The sequence below is a fragment of the Alosa alosa genome, chromosome 14 (genome assembly GCF_017589495.1).
Source record: "Alosa alosa isolate M-15738 ecotype Scorff River chromosome 14, AALO_Geno_1.1, whole genome shotgun sequence".
Classification (NCBI taxonomy): domain Eukaryota; kingdom Metazoa; phylum Chordata; class Actinopteri; order Clupeiformes; family Clupeidae; genus Alosa; species Alosa alosa.
The window spans coordinates 7,969,182-7,992,201 of record NC_063202.1 but is presented as its reverse complement, the minus strand read 5'-3'; the positions used below and the strand labels follow the sequence as shown (position 1 = coordinate 7,992,201).

Below are 23,020 nucleotides of genomic sequence, written 5' to 3'. Positions count from 1 at the left end.
TATCTAGTCAGAGCAAGTAATTGACTCTCACTGAATCTCAAAACCATTCAAGTATGGGCCTTGGCAAGATTCCTGATTGGTTTACACCTTCAGTAGTAGTAGTAGTTTATGGTGTAGTTATTAAGAATGACCAAGTAACTCAACGGCACTTTAAGAGGCAAGTTTTCCATCAATGGCCTGTTTGAAGGTATATAAAAAATGGAATGCCATCGATCCATGTACTCCATACAGCTTTTAATTTCACATTTACAACAAAAGAAAGAAAACACATCATTCAATGGAACAAGGGCACACCAATGTCACTTAAAATGCTTTATATATTTTTTTTAAATATACCCTTATCATGTTGTATATCGATCTTACACTCTCAGTATTTGCAAGAGTCTGCATCCATGCAATGAAACCACTGCACAAATTAAAGACTTTTAGTTAAAGGACACAGGGTTTTTCCTCTAGACAGAAATGTTGGGTGACAATTACTGTACCTCTGAGAACAACATTTAAAGGATACTCCTCATTGTCATTTCACATACTGTATATTTATATCTTTTTTTTTTTTATACATATCACATATCCGCAACAAAGTTCAAACATTACGTCCTCCAACTCCAACCAAATCTGAGCGGTGGAGAATGCAATGTATTATTACAATGTACACTAACAGTTTGTGATGGGCAGACTCAAGCCAAAGGGAAGAAAAACTACACTAACTACAGGCTTATCAATTCATACACATCATGACATACACAGGGCACATGAAAGCTACTGATTGGTGGAATGTATGTACGGTGCCGGCAGCCTCTGCATTTTATTTCCTTTTAACCTGTGAGGCCCACAATGCTCACTGGGTGGGAAGCGGAGAGAGAGAACAGGAGAGTTGAGGTGCATCTTGGGTAGCCTCTGCTCCAAATCAAACAAGAACAGACCCATTTTCTGTTCTGCCGTTCTCTGGTGGTCTAGGGCTAGAGCAAAGCATGATGTTTGATGGCAAAGACATGTGAGGTTTGCCGCGTTGCTTTCAGCTCTCCACAGACCACCGCTAAGAGTGTCGAGAACGTGAGAAGTTTGTGCCCGACTAATTAAGCCAGTGACTGAGAATGCAGAAAATGCCTACCGAGGCCACCGCCTAGGAGTAGACTTTTTCAGGGGCGATCACACAGAAATGTTCATTTAAGATGTAAACATGATCTCTCTACAATAACAAACTGGATTTGGAGCTATTCCAGGCATGAGAAATGTCTTCTCAAATGCCTTGGCCATGGCGGTGAGAGGAGAGAGGCTGTCAGGAACAAAGCTGAGCAGGTGAAAAGCTGTTCACCAAGAAAAAAAAAAAAAAAAAAAAAATATAATATATATATATATATATATATATATATAACTGAAAGAAAACACATCTGTTTATATATATTTATAATAAATTAAAGTGTCTGTTACAAGTAGATTAGGGACTGCACAATGTTAAGGAGAGACAGAGAGAGACGGAGATAGTGAGCGAGAAATCAGAGAGTGGGTGAGGCGGTGATTATTAGAAAATGGGGATGTAGTTGTCAATTTTAGCACGGTGCCTCTGAGCGATGCACTCAGCGATCCACACAATGTTCCGGCACTCCTGTTCCTTCAGCTTGACGTAGGCGTAGAACACACTGAAGTGGAACTGGTTCAGGAAAGCCAGTTTGTTTAGCTTCACCTAATCAAGAACACCACAAGAAAGCATTGAAATGTACACACTATATAATCCTGGCATAATACATCAATAATTTATCATAACATTGCATTTCCACCTGTTCTCACAGCAGTTATGTGGGAAAAGCTTCTGGGTCATGCCTCATGTCCCTAATGGGTTTAGGGAGTTTTTTCAACAGTCTCATCTTCTGCCCATCTAAATCTACATGTCATCAATCACTTTCAAACTCACTTGGCGAAACACCTATTCTTTGACACCATAGACGGAGCCACATTCCAGTGGCACCTTTCCAGACCACAGAGAGCCTGGTAAGACTGCGCAGGGCCAGGTTAGTGGAGCAAGGGTACATCATTAGCAGTTCCAAGCTTAAAAGGCAGCCACAGAAAAGGCCTCTCCTGGCAACGACTTAATAATTAATGTGGCTTTGCTTTCCCTGGGGAGAGCTGTGATTAAGGCAGAACCATGTACAACGAACACACACAGTCAACATAAAAGACTGTTGTAAATAGAGTGACGCACGGTTCCACAGACCACTTCAAACATGTACATTACAGTAAATCCGAGGGATATAACTCAAGTGAGCCAGCCCACTCACCCAGATACGTACGGACACGCATCTGTGTGATTGGACGTCTCTCCAGAACAGTTTGTGATGTGGACTTTATGATGTGGTAGGACATCATTAGAACAGATAAGCATCTTTCTATCGGGCCTCCCACACTTCTACATTGTACAGTCAAAGTGTGTGATCTACATTCGTGTGTGCATGTAGGGGGGAATGAATCAGTTGTTGGTGCTGACTGTTTTTTTTAGAATGCCATAACTTACCTCATGTTCAAAGAACCGGTCCTCCAAAGTTTTATCCCCTGGGTTACTGCCAGCACCCTCGAACAGAAGCTTGTATTCCTGGAACAGAGTGACCAATGAATGACCCAACAAATCTCACACGCTCTAGACATTGAGTTTTTGTTTTTATTTTGTTGTATTTTGTTGTCTGTTGTTTTCCGACAAAACAAATCACAAGGTGTTGTAAAATCAAGTTAACAGTGTTAACATTCCAGTGCGACTAAATGGAACTACTTACGGGGTAGTAGTCCGCCACGGCTTTGACTTGCTCATAGTCGTCGGCACGGGCCAGCTGAGCGAGGCCCTCAGGGTACAGCTTGCCGCAGTGGGGGAAGAGCTTGGCCCGGTCCTCTTTCGACAGCTCCGTGCCAAAGGAGTTGATGGTGATGATGAAGGCTCGGCGGTCAGCCTCAAACTGATGGGAGAAAGGCAGATTCATCTTAACAAGCTTCTGTGGAAACACACAAGCTATACCACACCTAAATTGCAATTGTAATTGCAAAAGCACAAAATGCTCCAAATAAAACTAAGTAATGTTATGCTGGAGATATCAGAAGAACTTTTCTAAAGAGTGTGTCTGAGTGTAGTGGAGATATGGCAGGGCTGGTGCTGTGCTAGCATGGGCTTCTTGTCTGAGTGATGGCTGTTTTAGTTATTTAAATTAGACTTTCACCTCCAGGATGGGGCACATGGTGTCAGCTGTGGTTCCTCCAAGGCTAGAACAGAACTTGTAGAATGCCTCTAAATATGCCTGGAAAAAGAGAGATACATTGGTTGAAATGAAAATAACTGACTTTAATTGTTTGAAATGGAATGGCTAGTCTAAAATAATAAGAAATAAATTCATAAGGAAAAAATACAGTTGTACACCAGCTGAACAAGTTTTACCTTGTATAGTGTGTTTCGGATTATTTCAATGTTCATCTCATCCAAGTCCTGCTCCGATATACAGTCCTGGAAAAAGGCAGCTGGACAAAAAAAACATTCCTCAACATTAATATTTTATAGTCCCATTCTGCTATGACCATAAACAACAACAACAACAACAACCAACCTTGGATGCTGAAAAGGCCCTTTACTTTAAATCTAGCGCCCCCCTGTGTCAATACAGCATGCAAAATCCAACACTTAATCATGCTGTATTTCAAGTGCTCTGTGAGAGCAGAAACAAGCATAGGTCTATCACAGGGGTGGGCAACTAATTTCCCCAAGGGGCCACATGACAAACTGGGACTGTTGAGGAGGGCCGGACCCAAAATACCGAACTCAAGTCTGAACTCAATTCTGTCCAATTCTATTCTGTTCTTGTATAACATTAAGTAAATCATATGGTTCTGTTTACTACTCGTAAGAACAGATGAAAATGTGAGGGAGACCAAGGAAAAACAGCAATAGGCTATTTAATCTATGTCCAGTATTTAATCCTCATTCTCGAATTTTTGACATTGACATTTTTTTTTTTTTTTTTTTCAGTTTTCAAAGGCTGATAAAAAAAAAATGACTACAATATCTATATAATTAGGCTAGGCCATGAAAATGTGAAGGAGTCAGTACAACCATAGGCCTGTGCCACCATTTCATCAACACTCAGCAATATTTCATCATTAAATCATTACCATCATTACCATCATTAAATTAACTCTATGCAGAATTAGACTATGAAATTGTGAAGCAGACAATAGTAGGCTGTCATTAGTTAATCAACATGCACAAAGAAAACTATTTTAAAAATGTAGGCTATGTTTTTGTTATTGTTATGTTTTAACTTTATGCACAAAACTGTTATTGGTCAACTCGCCCTGTGTGTTGAGCCAGCTGCTTCAAGCAACCTGTGGGTAGTAGCATCATACTAGTTCGCTAACATAAGCTTTGCAAATAAACTCAAGACATATCCTCCTGGGAACCAAGAAAAAAAAAAAAAAAGTGTCCAACAATTTCTTTTTTTTTTTTTTTTTTTATGTGATTTCCTTTCTATTTAGGATTAAAAAAAACATCTTACAATTTTTATTTTTTTAAATTTATTTTAATTTTAAATTTTATAGCATGTCCCCTGTGGTGGACAAAACGACCGTTTTACTATGAAAAGGTAGCCATGAAAATAGACAAAAATGGACAAATTATGCTTTTAGTGGTATTAAATCAAGGGTAAACTTAACCAAATACAGTATAAGGGAAAATGTTATTTATCCTTCTAGAATACTTAATTTGCCTTTTTGGACAGTTGTATTTCTTTTTTCTGGATTGTTCATTTCATTTTCATGTTTTTCCTTCATCTGCGATAATTCATTTTTTAGTCTTACTCTTCCTTGCTATCTTCTTGAGGCACAGGTTCATAGTCCTCATCTCTGTTTCACTCACTCATCACCTGAGAGCTCCAAATCTGACCCCCCCTCATTCATCCTATACAAATGATCTCCTAAATTTCCCAAAAAATCTAAATATTTTGGTCCTGGTGTCCATTATAATGGACATTCATAAAGTCACTATTATTTCAAAATGTAAATAACCTAACTTCTTTCAAAATTAATCATATGATTCCTGACATTTTCATTAACAAGACCATATATTGCCATCATAATGAATGCTTAATAAGAAGATACTTTTTGACTTATCTCTCCTCCTTCCATTAAATGTGCTTGTTTTGATGTCAACCATTTTTGAGAACCAGGAAGAGGAGGTTTCCAGCAACCCAGCCAATCACATGATATATCATTAGAAAGCCCAGGATGTCCTCTTTAAAAGACCACAGGAATTGATAGAATAGCTCAAAGGGGTAAAGGGGTATGCTTCTAGAACTTATGTCCACTACAGAGGACATAGGTCTATGGATTGGTTCTCAGGAGGATATTTTGGTTACAGTGACGGGGTTATCCGAATGTAAACTGTCTATCTGCCAGTAACGTTTTGAAATTAACGCTTCGTATCTCCAACAAACAGCAGGAGTTCGTTCTGACAACCTTTGCGGTGGTAAGCGACGCAGACATAAGAGACACAAAACTTTGAAAGGTTTACACTGACTTAAAGGCAACTGTATTGTGTCGACACAGAAGAATAAATTCTATTCACCAGCACATCAGTGAGGGTGTTTACATCGTATGCATCCATGCACAAATGTATGGGCGTAAAAATAGCAGTCGCTTTCAAAATAAAAGCAACGATATTGATTTGCGTGCATTATCTCTATGCTAGGCTCTTGACTATTGTTCTTTCATGGACCTTACGCGGGCCGGTCAGGGAAAGCCCACGGGCCGGATGTGGCCCGCGGGCCGCATGTTGCCCATGTATGGTCTATCAAATCACTATCAAAGGAATGTTATGTGCAAAAATGTTAAACCGCATGTGTTATCAACTGTTTGTGATATGCTCATTACCTAACTTTTGTTGCATAAGACAGCAGGGCGCTACACTAAAAAAAAAATTCCAGGAGCTCTTGTGCGCCCAAGTTAAAGAAAAATTAGGAGCACAGACAAAAATCTCGGCGCACAGTCAGTTCTGTACTTAACTTACACATAACGTAACATAAAATTCTTGAATTTCCCCTGGGGATCAATAAAGTATCTATCTATCTCTATCTATCTATCTATCTAACGTAACATTACACTACAGCTAACAGTTAAACATGCCAGTGCACCAATTGCGAAGATTAAGAATGACTGACAACATTTACAGGAAACAAGATTTTAAAAAATGTCAGTGCCTACTTTATTTTCAGTCTGTTTATTTTTCCACATTTTGTTAATGTAAAATAATATAATGCATTGCCATATTTGCATTTAGTCTGTATATCAAGAATCCTGCCAAATGCAATTTATTTATTTGTGAATCCATTGCCCAATACTACTACTAAAACAGTCCATTTTCTCTTCCACAAAACCCAACATAGTTTAATCAAGTCAAGTCAACTTGACTAATAATCAAGGATATTTATATTTATTTGAAATATCTGCATTGATAGGAGCAGTAGGCAAATGTTACTTTTGTTTTGCACTTCAGCTTCTATTCGGTGTAAACAAGCATGCATTAAAGCCTGGAGTTGTCAGTAGTGTTCTACCTTTAAAGAGTATTACGGGAGGTTCATTTTATCCCTGTTCACTACAGCTATATTTTGCATATTGCAGCCAATCTGTCAACTGGACTAAAAGGCATGTTACCTTTCTTTCTCTCACTGCATTCTCAGAATCTCATTCCGTTCCTCCTGTATCCGATGAATTCGGTGGTCTTGGTTGGCTAGTCTAATTCCGCTTTTTCTACGGGCCCTTTAATTTGATAGAAGTGACTAGCAAGTCACATACTTAAGGTAACTTAAGGTAAAGCAATGCGAAATTGCTACCGTTGATGGGAGGTGTAGTTTTTATGCTGCATTCGCGATGTGATTCTATGGTTCGCACCAGTATTGTTTCTCAATGTTGCTGTGTATTATGTACACAAACACTGACATGGTTAGAAGTCTTTCACACCAGTGCGCCTAAACATTTTTTTGCACTCGCATGCCATCATTTTTACTTGCATGTGGAAGTAAAATGGGTGAACTGTAGAGCCCTGCAATGAGACATTTTATTTTAGCTTTCAGCCGTTGTGTTTTTCAACATTTTCTGTATATGAATTTTTTCATACTATTATTATTATCCGCATCATCATTATTATAAATATTGTTATGCCCCTTTGACAAAAGTGACTAAACCGATTGAGACTATGACTGACTATGCATCCTTACTCAGCTGTGCGTTTGTATTTTAGACAGTCACAACTAAGCTACCAAGATAACACATGAACTTCATTACCCAGGGGAGTGTCCACCAGGATAGCATTGTAAAGCTCAGCTGGAGTCTGTGCAATGTTGACCGCCTCCATCTGTTCAAAGCTGCCCAGTGGGTGGCACTTGGGCACAAGCTCAGAGATGGCGCGCTGGTGCAGGGTGCCCGTGATCAGGAGAATGACGTTGTCAATCATGTAGCTGTACCTGGAGCAGGAGGAGCAGAAGTGATGGATCATGAGAGAGATGCTGGGAGGACATGACATAACTTCCCTTCCTATACAGGAATGCACAGATTAAACACTTCTAATCAGAGCTGTAGTCAAGAAGCACAGATTAAACACTTCTAATCAGAGCTGTAGTCAAGAAGACCATCTTTGTCAAGTCCAAGACAAGTCCAAGACCAGGACTAGTTGAGATCAAGTCAAGACCGAGTGAAAAGAGGTTCAAGTCCACGACAAGGCCCAGTCTAAAGACATTTGAGTCCAAAATGATAGAGACCAAAAGGTGAATAAAAAAAAACTCACTTCGAGAACACTTATTTACCCCTGTATAATTGTATGTAATGTTACAAAAGACCATATGTCTACTTCCATTTACTTTATTAGGTCGCAGCCTTTTCACTTTCAGTTTTGGCAAGCATTCGACTGGTTCATAGACTGTATAGAACAGTCTATAGACCGGTTAATGTTCAATGTCAATGCACAGCCATAGCTGATGGGTTTTTAATGAACTCAAATTCCAAGGCTCTGAATGTTCAAAGCCAAATTTTAAAACTACACTGATTACAAATCAAATCATACCATGTGATATCTTACAAGATGACACACTTAAAACATCTGCATGAATCCCCAGTTCTTGACCAATCCGACTCCATTAAAACACAATGGCACTTCTCATGTGACACACATTACTGGTTCCTTACGTTATGAAGTCCATGAAGCTGGCCAGTGGCTCATAGGACTGATTCCTCATGTGACGGAACTCCACCACCATCTTCTCCTTGAGTTTGTCATCTATCACAGAGACGGTGAGAGGGGAGGCCTCATTGGCCAAGAAGCTTCCATAGTCTGTGCTTTGCAGATGGAGCTTTAGGTCTGGGGGAGACAAAAAAAAAGATGGAAATTATAGCTTTGTCTGCTTGAGCAGCAGCTGCAACCAACGTCAGTGACACAGAGGCACATTCAACACAGTTTCTTTCCACTTCCTCAAAGGGAATTCCCAAATGGGCCAAGTACTCTTTTAGAACCCGTGAATACACATATTACTACAGGCAAATAGGAGTGTGAACAGGAACATTCCTGCTTGCCAATACGATTATCCACAATGATTTTGCAATTCGAGTGTGAATATACTTTTCCCTGTATCACACCTTGTGTGATTATCTCTGAAAACCGACATGGCACAGTAGTGACTAATCCATTGCATTGCATTAGTCTGCCCCTCGAACAGAACAGTACAGAGTCGTAATGTCACAGATCATAACAGTTACACATACAGAGTAGATATTTCACTCTTCAGACTCGAATAGTTGACATTTCCTGTTCCACTGACGTACACTGAAGTGATACTAGTATGCAGCATTCGTAAACGCTATGTTGCACTTGACAGCAAGCATAGTCAGTGATCATTGTACCGTTAACGGTAATCTCAAAACCTTAGATATTTTACAGGATTAATACCGTCTGTCGGTCATGATACCTTCGAGCGAGCAATCAGGCATGTCGTAACAATAATTACAGTTTATTCAAGAGGATCATGTAGCGATACATCATCACGCTATGCATTAGCTAGTTAAGGTCAAACTACATCCAAGCTAGCAGCCTGGTGGGTAACGTAGCTCAGACCATGAGAAACTGAAGCATCTTTGCAACACATCCCCGCAAAAGCAATATCAGTCGTCTAAGTGTAGCGACGTTACCAACACATCTGTAAAACTACTTCACAACCCTAATTAATAATAGGACGGAACATAAACTGCGCAAACATCGCTAGTAAGCGGTTACCGTCACATTCACAGAGAGAGCTATAAATACGTTAGCAACTACTAGCTAGCTGGCTTACCTTCCAGCGTTTCGCACTGAACAAGATTCAGATAGTCCCCTTGAGTAAGGATTCCAGCCTTGAAACCCCTAACCAATCCTTCCAAATAGCCATTATCCACATTGAAATAAAGTTCGGGGAATGCAGGCATTTTGAGACTTCAAAAATAATCCTTTAAATGGGGGAAATGAAAATCAATATTTACAGCTAAACACTTCCCGACTGAGCCACTGTGAAAAATGCCCGGCTGTGAGTGGCTCAGTTAGCACGTGATCATGCGCACTCATGTGACTAGCCAGCTGATCGGTTTGACGTAATAGACTCATTTGACTTCATGCAGCACTGCGCAGATCTGACTTGATGTGGCGCAAGCTGGGTGAACCCAGGTCCCATCCAGCCTGATCTGACGGCGATTTCTTTTTCGCCCTGCAGCTCAGGCTGGAAACCTGTGCATCTTTTTCTGCTGCCTCCGTTATAATTTTGCCGGGACCAATTACAAGCTGGCTTATCCACCTGGCGCGCTATCGGCAGGTAACGATGACGATAGCAGAGTTTTCACGTTGCTCTGCGAACGTCACCCGGTTCGTTGGTTAGATTGGTGAATAGACCCATTGATATCAAGGGCCTGTCACATTACACGCGGCATGCGTTATGAAATGCATTATAGTCAATAGCTTGCGCGCGCAAGAACTGGTCTGCCGCTGCGTTGAGCAAAGTGTAGCGTAAGCGGCATTTTGTCAATCAGGTTGAACTTTGACCGCGGCATGCTGTAAGTCGTTGGAATGTTGCTCTGAGCCCAGCGGCAAGCACAACAAAAATCTTTGGGACGTTACCTCAACCAAGAGCAACCTGGCGGCGAGCGCAGCGCATACCGTGTACAATGTGATAGCTAGATACCGCATTGGGCTCTAGAACGTATGTAAATAGCGACACCATCTTGGTGGGGGCAACAATCACTGGAGACCAATCAAGGGGTCAGGCGAACGTTTGGAGAGCCTAGACACTATGGTGGATCTGAGGCTAAATAGTAGACCAGTTCCACCTAGCCATTCCATTGAACCCCGTTCAATTTGGCGTCACTTTGACATCAAAAAAACGTTACAGCTGAAGCGTTTTAAGCCTTTATATAAACTTTATTTTCGGACTAATACAACATTGTGTGATTGGCGTCATAACCTCGTAACTGACTTACCGGCTGAGTAATACACTTTTTTCCAAAATCAATGCTAACGTGACGTAATTTACGTAATGAGCATGCGACCAGAGCCGGTTAAAGCGTCGCACAGGAGCAAAATAATCGTATTCTCTGGATAAGAACGAAAGCATCGGACCACAACCTTTCAGCGAAGTTGATGGATTGACAGTAGCCTAGGCTATGAATGTGGTGAGTGTTGTGATATCACATTTATCTACGAACAACTAGGAAATTTAGGAAAAGTAGCCTAAATGTAGACGTGGTGGTAACAAAGTAAGGGGCTACATACCCAATCTCTCGGTGCAGCTATCACAAGAGTTGCACAAGTCGGACTACGTGTCTACGTCCCCTGAGCCTGCGCAGAAAGCCTCGTCGACCAACAGGAAATGGTTGAAATTTGCTTCACCCGTCTCAACTGACATCTACGTGATGACTCTGTCTATATCTTTTACTGTCTATGAGGCAAATGGAGGAGCATGTGACTCTGACTGGAAATCAGACAGGTGTCTCTGATTGCCGGCAAGTGTTGCCCATAGACAGTAAAGGTGTTGCCCCCAGCAATATGGAGGCCGCGTTTACGATGCCACCTACTACAACTCGACGGACATTGCGGTATCTAACTTTCTAAAATCTATGAATAGACTTCTGAAGTTCGCCTACAAAAAGGGTACCATTTTTGCCCAAATAAAAACATCCGGTATCTTGAGATTTTTTTTTTTATAGGAAAATAACATGGGGATGAATTGAATTATCGGAATTGTTAAATTGAAAATTTTATTGAATGATCGGAACTGTTAAACTCTCGCGGGGACGAAGAAATCGGAAATGCAGATGTTTTGCTCCACACAGTTTTGTACTCTGCCTTCGAGTGGATACTGTGATCTTCGGTGAAGATGGCACACTTTGATCTTTGCTACCCCAGAGCTAACTTACAATGCAACTTGCCATAGGTAGTTAGCTTTAATTAACACCCGGATCTCTTTTGGCTAAGATGGCAGCTTTGGATCCTTTTTGTAGGCGAACTTCAGAGGTCTATGACTATTGCGCACAGAGTCATTTGAACTGTGCCCGTTGATCACTCCTCTTGTGCAGTAGAAAATACATAGCGGACTCCCCAGACCAACATTTCAACAATCTTAGAAAGATTGATCTTGTTCTGGTGAAAGCCAGACTAATGCATGTTGGGTTGAATGCAATGCATATGGTTAGAAATACTGTTTGACTTCATCAGAGCCAAGTGGGTAACGGCTCCTACACATAGTTGCGTGCGGTGCAGTCATAGACAGTAAAAGAAATGGACGAATAGACTCGTTTTCAATGGGCACTCAGTGTTTCCCACAGAATTGGATTCAATTTGTGGCGGTAGCTGACTTGGACAACGGGGGGGGGGATTAAGATCGTCTTGGTAGTATATAGGTCTAATTGAGTGCCTGTCACTTTAAGACGTTCGTGATTAAAACAGTTAACGTTAAAAGGCTGCTAATGTGTGGATGCAATTCATAACGTTTTCTACATAAATTAAGGTTCCTACTTCTCCTTGGGACAAGCACTTTTGAATTTTGGAAAACACTTTTCCATTTACATCGGATTTTGCAAACATTCAGTGTCAGAGTCAATAAAATGAGCCCTTCAACGAAATTGACAAGCAGCTGTAAGTAGGCTAAGCATGCTAAATTCGACATCCAAACAGTATTCTAACTTTAGCTTTGAGATACTGCTTGATTGGATAACTTAACTTTTTTTAGTCTCTTCAATGTAGCCTACTATGTTGTGATAAGACCTTAGCAGAGTTAACTTCAATGCAGCAGTTTTGAACAAATTTGCGCAGCATGGTCACGATGCTAAGCGGATTTAATGGCAATTTAGCCAGACGTCTTCTATGCAATGCTTCTATGTGGCAACAACAATCCTTCAACAATCGTGAATATTTTGTTAAATGCACATGCAGGGGAGGGGCAGCAGGCTACGAGAGAGAGCGGGGCAGGGTAAGGAAAGGCTGCGTGCGTAAAAAGCGCAGCTCAATGGCAATGCAAGGATTTGATCTTATATTTAAATTAAATTAAATTAAATATAGAATATTAATCTGTGGCGGCCGATTTTGATTTCGTGGCGCCCCGCCACAGATTAGTCAATGTATGGGAAACACTGGGCACTGACGCAAATTGAATGTTTTTTCAGTTGGCTTCCCATCGTAATGCGCAGACTTGCACTTAACTTTGTGATCGAGCCATCGAACTTAATCTTGTAACTCGTCTGATAGATGGTTCACACAGAAATTCTTCTCACTCTTCCTTCGCATTCAAAGTCATCAAAGTTAAACATTTATTTATGTATTATTATTAATATCATCCTCACAAGTGATATCAAGTCTTGTTCATGTTGAAACTACCAGACATGATCATCTTCAAACACAGTTATGGTAAAACAAAACAAAAAAGTTATAGCACTTTTCCAACCTACTGTCAATCCATTGAAAACCTCTGAAATTATTAACGTTAGTGCTGTTTTTTATTAGGTTTACTTGCCTCTATGTAATGCTTTACCTTAATGGTATTGTAGGCTACATAGCTCAGTCAGTTTCCGTGCTGGCTGGACTGAGCTTCTTAACCCTCCCGCCTCCACTGATGTTTCTACTTCCGGAAATTCGCCTGCCCCCTTGGGTGCAGTGCTGGAGACGCATCTCGTCCACTTTACATGGGCTTACATCATCCGTTGCCGAACTGAATTGTGGATCTGTTGCATCGCGTTGCTCCCATCGCTCGAGAGGGACATTTAGGGGAAGGGGGCAGGCGAATTCCCGGAATTCAGCCGTGGATGTGGGCATGGGAGAGCAGTGGTCAACCACTTCCCCCACCCACATTTTCCCTACTGGTCGGGGATCTAACCGGTAACCCTTCGGTTACTGAGCCCGAAGCCTTAACCAGTAGGCCATGTATCGCAAAGCAGTACAAAATATGGCCACTGCTCAGTCCTTCACATTCTCTCAGCAAAAATAAATCACGTTTGTCAATTTGTCTCTATCTCCTACTTCATCCCCTATTTTTGCAACTTTTGTGTACAGTATGTAACTGAGTGTGTGCGTGCGTTTGCTTTTGTGTATATGTGAGCTACACTGTGTGTGAGTTTTCACTTGTGAGCAGTGTTGGGAACGTTACTTTAAAAAAGTAATTAGTTATAGTTACTCACTACTTGTTCCAAAAAGTAACTGAGTTAGTAACTGAACTAGATGTACCGCATAGCGGTACAAAATATGACCGCCGCTCAGTCCTGTACATCCGTTGCGCAAAAATAAATCACACTTCAATTTGTCGCCAAATTTTACTCCATCCCCCATCCAAACTTTTGTGTATGCTTGTTTGGCATGCCTGAGTGTGTGTGCGGCTGCACAGAAATTAGCCTACTGGTGCTGAAAAGGTGAATAGATTGTAGAATAGCCAAAGAAGATGTAGCATTGTTATAAAACCTTTAAAATCTCTAAACAATCACAAGTAGGGCAGTTCATCACAGTTCATCCATTGCAACTGGATTGATGAAAGGTCACTTACACCTGTAGGCTACATTGTATTTGGGAAAAGCAAAAGGTATCAGCATAATGTTATTTATTTATTTATTTATTTATTTATAAACAAAAACATCTCTGTCAGTTCCATGCCGTTTTCAACAGCTATCAAAAAACAAAGGTCATTTTTGGATGGATGGATTTTTTGTGAATTTCTTCTTCTACATAAGATTTTAGTCATCTTTAGTTCATGTAATACTTTATTGTCAATGCAAATTAAGTAACAGTAGTCTGAAACGTTATTGTTAATGCACAAATTAAGTTACAGTAGTCTGAAACAAAATGCTGTTTTACATCTAACCAGTGGTGCAAATAACTGACATGTCCAAATGGGCCTTGATGAAATGCGTCGCTAGACTGTTCAATCACATTTTAACGGGCCAAAGTTGAAGAGCTGTTGTCCGTTATTGTTCGTGCAAATATAGGGTGATTTATGTTCCCTTGCATTGTGTAACTGAGGTCCATGGCTAGTCTGGCTTTCACCAGACCAAGCTCAATCTTTTAAGAAATCAAAAAATAAATAGCGGGCAGATCAGACTGGGTTCACCCATCCTAGTCCATAGGCACCCGATATTGTTTAATTTTCCGATTGAGATATCCACGCTCTGGCTATTCTAAATGCAAAAATGCATCAGGGAGTTATGACAAAACTGTAACTAACAAACTAGATCCTAATAGAAAGCTGTTAGCTTCCCTAAGCTACAGGTAGGCTTATAAGGTAGGCCTATTTACAACATAAATTGTCAATAGGCTATGCTGGCGACACAAATAAAGTCTCCTTTGGAAACCAATGGCTTACGCCTTACAGTATCAAGCGGACTTAAACTGCCATATCGCGGGCGAAAAGTTGTAGTAAAAATTCACGCCCAGCTCCATGAGTCAAGGATAGCCAATGAAGAAGTAGCCACTTCTTAATGGGACCCACTACACAGTAGCTTAAGGTGTGTTGCTAAAGCAGCCATAATGAAATGAAGGTGTCATTGGATACTTCACACACACGTGCTTTTTAATTTCACAGACTACAACTATCAAGTAGCCTGGGTGTTCCCATGCTGCCTTGCGCGCGATTTGATTCACGCTGCTAAGGCAGCCTGGAGACCATGGAGCAAATTTTAAGCCTGAGATAGGGAACCAATCACAGAACAGGGGGAAAGCAAGGCGATGATGAGCTATGCACAGATGCATTTGATAGACATCCGTGGCACCCAATAAACGGATCTTGGCATTTTTTTCAAATACGAGAAAATGAACGTTTGGTTCCCAGACCACGTCTCATTGAGAAGTGGTGGCGCTAGCCAGGCTAACTACCAAGCTGGAATCAAAGCACATCGATTCCCCTCTCACACCCTGCATGCACTTAAAACAAAATAAACAGGCGTCTCAGTCTCACGCATGTATAGGCAAAACTGTATCAGACCCGGTTAATAACATAACGTTGGTAAATCTTCCATTGCACAGAATGGTTTTTGTAGCGTGCAACAAATGACGAAAGATACAATTACAGTGCTGCTATCAATTTGCTTGGTATAACCGCATTTATAGTTTTCTACAAATGAAATCAATCAAATTGGCCTCCATCACTCAACCAACGCTAACGGTAACATTACCTAGGTCCTTATTGATATTATAAGATTAACGTACCTGCAGGAAAAACCAAGCATGTCCGATAAACATCCTCAGATTTATTTCGGCTTCAAGAAGAAATGGAAATTACAATTCATGTGAACATCATCCTATCCTTATTAGACATTCTCTGTGGTAAACTACACTCCTTGTATGAAGCGTCCATTGTTTTTCCAACCCACTTTTAACTTCCAACAAAATTACGTCTCACTGCAACGATGCGCCATCTAGTGGACAAACGACTACTTATCGCCAATACTGGAAATGCAGCCATGATGATGAATATTTATTTTGGCTTTCTTTTAATCCTACTGAATTTGTAATTATGTATCGGCCGTTCTAATACCGATAGTATGTGGGTGCCTGTGTGTGTGTGCATGTGTATATGTGTGCATATCTACAGGCCAATGAGTGTACAGTCACTAAATGTACACATAACCTAATTGTTTTTAGACCCCCCCATGGATGAAATTCTACTAAACTTGGCATACCCCTAGAGAATGCCAGGTCAATCATACACATACAATTTGGTGCAGTTCTGAACATCTTAGATAGGGGCGATTAAAGCAGAATAATATTGCATTTTCATTTTTTACCGGGGGGGTGCAAATCACAAATGAGTGATTATGGGCCAGATTGATGTGGGCCCTTGAGACCAACATACCAAGATTCTTCATCCTCATTGCCACGGTTCAGGTAGTTATTTAGATTTGACAATCCCTATATGACCGCTTCGCTAGCGGCGATCATAATTACTGATAAGACTAACTCGTTACCAGGGAAAGTAACTATTTGTGTTACTGTAAAAAAAAAAAAAGTCAAACTATATGTCAAAGAATTTGATTTTTTTTAGCAGTTTTGAGCAGCCAGTTGAAATGAGTAGAACAGACAGGTGTTTGTAGGCTACATAACTTTCGATATTTATTAGATAGATAGATAGATAGATAGATAGATACTTTATTGATCAAGAGGAAATTCAAGATATTGCACATCGACAGACCTACGGTTGACTTCAGCCTGTGTCATAGGTTTTTGTTGTGAGGCAGAAAGATCTAGCTTTTGCTGCTTGGAGGACTTTGCTCCAAGTTCTTCTTTGCTAGTGGATGGCGAGCTATCATCTGTGGTGGAGGTATCGGTGTTTTTGGCCACTAGCTTTAGATGCGTGTGTGAGATGCTTCATTAAATGAGAGTTGCTTACAACGGATGTTGACGGAAGTCTTCGCTCCTGGACATAATGTACACATTACATGGACGTTCTTGCCCCTGACCACAATGAAGTGTGCTGACAAGTGTGTAAAAACACTGGCTCTGATTGGCTACCATGAAACATGACTCTGCCTTAGCCAATCATAATCGCTTACATTGTTATTAACCCACCTCCTCACTAACTGTGAGCCAGGGGTGCGTTCGGATTACACAGTTTATTCAATCAATGCATAGTAACGCACCGCATGTAACGTCCAGTAACGTTAACGGCGTTGTAACGATGGGAAAAGAAATTAGTTAGATTACCCCGTTACTGAAAAAATAACGTTGATACCTAACGCCGTTCTTTTAAACAGCGTTATTCCAAACACTGCTTTTGAGTGTGTGTGTGTGTGGGGAGGGGGTGTAGTGGGGTGTGTATATGTGTGCGTGTGTGTATGTGTGTGTGCGTGCGTGTGTCTGTTTGCCTGCGTGTTTGTGTGTGTGTGTGTGTGGGTGCGATGTATCTGCTTGCCTGCATGTGTGTGTATTTTATGTGTTTGTGTGTGTGTGTGTATGTCTATGTTCGCTTGTGAGTGTGTGTGTCGGGGGGTAATGGGATATGTGTGTGTGTGTTTATGTGTGTGTGTGCCTGCATGTGTATTTATGTCTGGGTGTGTTTATGTGTGTGTGCATGTGTGTGCTTGTGTGCGTGTGTGTGTGTCTGCTTGCCTGCATGTGTGTGTTTTTATGTGTGCGTGCATGTGTGTGTGCGTGTCTATGCCTGGGTGTGTTTGTGCATGCGTACGTGTTTGTGTTTATGTAGGTGTGTGCGTGCGTGTGCTTGTGTGCATGCCTGTGTGTGTGTGTGTGTGCGTGCGTCTGCTTGCCTGCATGTGTGTGTGTGTGTTTTATGTGTCTGTGTGTGTGTGTGTGTATGTATGTTCGCTTGTGAGTATGTGTGTGTGTGTGTGGGGGGGGGGTAATGGGGTATGTGTGTGTGTTTATGTGTGTGTGTCTGCATGTGTGTGTTTTTATGTCTGTGTGCATGTGTGTGTGAGCATGTGGGTGTGTGCTTGTGTGCATGCCTGTGTGTGTGTGTGTGTGCGTGCATGTGAGTCTGTGCGTGCGTACCTGTATGTGTGCATGTGCGTGTGTGCATGCATACGTATGCCTGCATGTCTACTGTGTGTGTGTATGTGTGTGCGTGTGTCTTTATGTGTGTGTGTGTTTATGCGTGTGTGTGAGTGTGCTTCGCTGCATGGCAGTCATAACAAAAAAGGAGAGTATGCTACAGTGGATGGTAGTACATGAATAAATATACATTTTAAACCACTTTCTCTTTCCAATTCAGTACTGGTAATGTACACAGAGTTAAATTTGCACATATTTCACTTTTTACATGACAACAGCTTGGCAGAAAATTGTGCTCAACAAAATTTAATTTGCTATTGAAAAGAAAAACAGTAAGATGTAAAATGCCAAGATGAAATCTTAAAATTCAAATACAAACCACACTCTTGACATGATGAAAGTGTTAATTATATATTATATATTTTTATTTTACAGCAGACCGTTTCCACATCTTTTCTCCCTCCCTCAATTGGTACCTTGCATGTCATATTTTATAATATGGTGGAACATTCTACCACACAATCATACCCTTGTGACCCTGAATCTGAAATGTTAGGTCTGACTATATTCATAATGCGTGGTTTGCCCATAGGTTCAAAATCATTGCCTTTTATGGTATTGGCTTTGGCAAGACCATGATGCCAGAAATTGCTTTACAGATGAATTCTCAAGCTGCCATTTCAGTGGAAGCACTTATTGTGTTATGTCGTGTTGTGATGGATGTGGACTAAAATACTAGGTACTGAGAACAGGAAATTGCCTTAATTGAATACAGAAAGGATAAAAGCCTGTATGCTTAGAGATAAGGATACACATTTGTTGAAATGAGAATTGCTTGAAGAGTTGTTACTCATCAATAAAGCAATATTAGGTAGACTTCCAAGTGAAAGGCTTGAACAATAAACTGAGTAAATCACCTGATGTTTTTCAGTTTATTTTTAGTATAAAGCTCAATATTGAATGTTATTACTTTAGCATATAAAAACATCGAAAATATATGTTTTAACCTTTTGCTATGCTGTGATTTTGAATGCTGCTTTCAAATTCTTTTCCTTCCAAACACATAATCATACAGACAAATCTAAAGACGGGAGTAAGACAGCAGCAATTTTGCACACTTTCTACGTAAACCTTAATCAGCTGGTTAGAGGAAACACTATGCTGTGAATATTTGCATTAGTTCTTCATGGAATAGTTCACCTGTCTAATTTTACGTGACAGTCCATTGCACTCATGATCTTAAATTATAGGTCATGCATGTTTATCATGGTTCTATCTTTTCCCTATATCCTCCTTGCACTATTGACACTTCAGACACCTGGCACCTGGTAAAATCTTTTTTGGATGTGCGTACCCTTCCTTTGGAACTGTATCTGTCTTTTCCTTGACCATGGAAAATTGAAAATGCAAGTGGATTTAAAAAATTAAAAAAATAAAAGTGTTGCCGTTTTCTAAGTGAATTTATGTGCTCCTTAATATGCATGTACCATAATGTTCATGAGAATTATAATCCAAAAGGATCAATAAAACAGATATCTTAAAAGAGATATTGTTCATATGAAAATGTGTAATGATGGGAAGTCATTGCTATATGCATGGTTTTATTTGCCATTTTTAGTTTAGCACAGATGCTTTAGCAAAATCGAATTGTACGTGGTCCTTTTAACTTACATATGAGCAAGGCAGCCCTGAAACCCCACCTCCTAGCCCTACTGAGGCGTCATGTAGACTCCCAGTAACCTCCCTCCTTTCAGATCATATAAAGTAGTACCACTGGACTCCACCTCAGGATCAGTCACACACAATAGGAGGGCAGAAGGTAAGCAATGGATCACACACACACACACACACACACACATTCATTACTTACTTTTTTTTTTTACACATATTTACGTATTTACACACAAACACACACACATTCATTCACATAATATTATATACGTATTTACTTTTTTTTTAACACATATTTACGCACAATCAGACAAATGGTTAGTTCAAACGAAATGTTTTTAAAACACTTAGCTTGTGTTATTTTTTAAACCTTTTATGTGGTTTGTTGACAATAAGCATATGTGTATGAAAACAGTTTGTGATATTTTTTGATAATGTAATTTTTAATTGTATATGTAGTTTGAAGACTACACAAAGTCAAGTGATTTCACCTATGTAATCCTACCATTATTTCTGTCACTTTTATCCCTTTCACAGACTTCTCACCCGTTGAGGCCTGATTGAATTGAGATGCCAAACCTTGTTAAACACTGTTGGTGGATCCTTATTTTGATTCATCAGGCCATAGGGGCAGTCCGCACCAACCGTATGGAGGACTCTAACCCCAACCTGAGGATGATGGAGGCAGCTTTTCTGTCTAATTTAGGTTAGGAGTTTTACAGAGACCCTAAATTCAATACATCCTATTTTTTCTCTTTTTTTTTCTCTATAATATCTATCATTTAGATTATCAAAATGTTAGGTGGTATTCATTAGTCTAAATGGAATACTGTATCAAGCAATGTAATTTCAGAAATATGCACATATCTTTTGGCACAAAGGTAAGGATGCCTTATCCAGAGTGGATCCTATAAATCTGGACATAGACTCAGTGGAAGATCAGCTGATGGATGAACCTGGATCATATGATGATGTAAGTACCATGGAGCAGCACTATAGCTCACCTCTGAACCCATAATGAATGAATTTACCATACCTTAGAATTGAACGCAACACATTAACCTTTTATTTATGTCCACATGAAGAAAATGGTACAGGGACACACACATATTATGAATGCAGTACAACACATACGCAAACCCATGGACCAGTGGCATGCACCAGGTCTTCACAATATCACTTAACAAGAACAATACTCAGTTCTTAAGGGTATAAGTAGCAATGTGTATAATGTGGCGGCTGCCAATAATAGCAGAGATGGCACAGTACTTTGCAAGCTGTTTAGCCCTCCCTTTGGCCATCCCAAGTTGTTGCAGCCCTCTTACTACCAACCTGTGTATGTCTCCTAGGCTACCAAATATGAAAACGAGTAGTCTGCACCTATAGCCTAGCTTTGAGATGGTGTTTAGGAGTGGTTGATATTTAATTACCTTGGTGTAGAAAGCCTCCTCCATGCTAGAATCAAAGGGGCAGCCTACCTCCAAAATGTACATCTCACTGGACTCCTCTGGTGATCTGGTGTATTGGCAACCAGGTGTAAGAAAGTACTAGGGTTACTATTGCAGTGCTGAAACATGGATGGTTTTACCTGGGAATGTTTGTACATTCTTACTCAGGGTGGAAAATGGTTTGATATGTCTTTCACTATGAGGTCTACTATTGTCATGACGTGGTATGTACATTCCTTTGTAGGCATGGCAGCCATTTAGGATGTGGGACAATGTTTCAGTGATATGTTCTCAGGTGTGATGCAAGCAATGAGGTACCTGAGTTGTGGGAAACCAGATAGAGAGGTTGAGTCTAGGACTTGTAATCTGGCTTTAACTGTAAATGTGAGAATGTCCTCATTGAGTGCAGTGTTCTTGAGAAACGAGTGAGACACAGAATGATCAGCAAACGGAAGACATGCAAGTTTTCCCTGAAGTTTCAGTCCAGTCCAGTGTTGTTGTTGTTGATGTTGGTGTAAGTCCATATGAGTTCACCGGCCACCTGCAGATCTAAGTAGATGGCTGTGACCACCATATGTGGCTGTTGCCTTGACAGCAGTGAGAGGGTCAGTTATAATGTCCTCTGAGACCATCACAGTCCCAGAGTCAGATCGCACCCACTCCAGTGACACTCTTGTTCGTAAGCAAACACACACACACACACACACACAAAATGAGCTTCAGTAATACACAAACCATGAACCCTAATGTCAAACCGTCTGTCTATCTTGAGAGTTCTGTGTCGATGCACTCCCTCCCTGTAGTTTCGACAGGACGCTCGCCAGGCTGTGCAGCTCCAGAGCAGGTCCACCAAGGCACCGCGCCGCTGCATCCCGCACCAGCAGTCCTGCCTGGGGCACCACATCCCCTGCTGTGACGCCTGCGACACGTGCTACTGCCGCTTCTTCATGGCGTACTGCTACTGCCGCAACATGGACCCCACATGCACACACAGGCATCCATAGCACAGCCAGAGCCATGGATAGGACTGCACACATATGCACATAGACTCAGAGACAGATGGAGGTTCCATTATCAGTATGTCTATGTGATTTTGTTGTTATGATTCATTAATACATGATTAATTGTGGTTGGTTTTGTGCGTTTTGTGTGTGTCATGTCAGAATAAAGCTTACCAAACTAGTTTTGGGTTTATTAATCTAGAATAATTTGGTATTTTTGGAAGCATTAATTATGCTTGATTCCAGGGTGTAAATATTTGTTTTACCTCTTCAGGAGGTTTTTCCACTAATACATATATACGAAGAGAGTCCTAGTTTGGACCACATTTGGAAATATTTGCACTCAAAAAAGTTAAACTCTGTATTGTGTATGGTGATAATAAAGATCGCTAAAGACAGTGTCATAGATAGATAGATAGATAGATAGATAGATACTTTATTGATCCCTAGGGGAAATTCAAGTGTCATTGTATTTCAAAGGACCTAACGCATACTCCTGAACATTACAAGACCATTCGGAATTTTAAGGAAATTCTTTCTCACAAAATGGTTTCATTACTGATATTCGTTGTTGTTTTCTCTCTGTTTCTCCCTCTCTCTCTGTCTGTGTCTCTGACTGATATTCTCTCTCTCTCTTTTTCACACACACACACACACACACACATACAAAATATGACCTTATTAACAAGGACACTGTTGCTGAAAAATGGTGTTAGGCTATAGACCCTTTCAACAATAAAAACAAAAACAATGCTTGAACGTTCTATTTGGGCCCCAATCTACTTCCTCTGCATTAAGATAACATATGGAATGTTCAAAAGGAAGTCTTGTGGGGCCAACTATGATGCTGATAATGGAACTCTCTTGAAAGGGTCCAT

At 40.6% G+C, this 23,020-nt stretch overlaps 2 protein-coding genes across 2 annotated transcripts; one reads left to right on the top strand and one right to left on the bottom strand.

Annotated features, from left to right (window-relative positions):
- Positions 1-217: 217 nt before the first annotated feature.
- Positions 218-9,571, bottom strand: atp6v0d1 (ATPase H+ transporting V0 subunit d1). Its single transcript, XM_048263633.1, has 8 exons — positions 9,348-9,571; positions 8,209-8,380; positions 7,312-7,490; positions 3,419-3,498; positions 3,204-3,281; positions 2,769-2,945; positions 2,513-2,590; positions 218-1,687 (listed from the first exon to the last, which is right to left on the bottom strand). Exons 1-8 carry the CDS (start codon positions 9,475-9,477, stop codon positions 1,526-1,528), a joined length of 1,056 nt encoding a protein of 351 aa, XP_048119590.1. The 5' UTR covers positions 9,478-9,571; the 3' UTR covers positions 218-1,525.
- A 10,222-nt stretch (positions 9,572-19,793) lies between these two features.
- LOC125307358 (agouti related neuropeptide) lies at positions 19,794-22,324 on the top strand. Its single transcript, XM_048263290.1, has 4 exons — positions 19,794-19,841; positions 20,231-20,399; positions 20,575-20,666; positions 21,945-22,324. Exons 2-4 carry the CDS (start codon positions 20,264-20,266, stop codon positions 22,143-22,145), a joined length of 429 nt encoding a protein of 142 aa, XP_048119247.1. The 5' UTR covers positions 19,794-19,841; positions 20,231-20,263; the 3' UTR covers positions 22,146-22,324.
- The last annotated feature ends 696 nt before the right edge of the window (positions 22,325-23,020 follow it).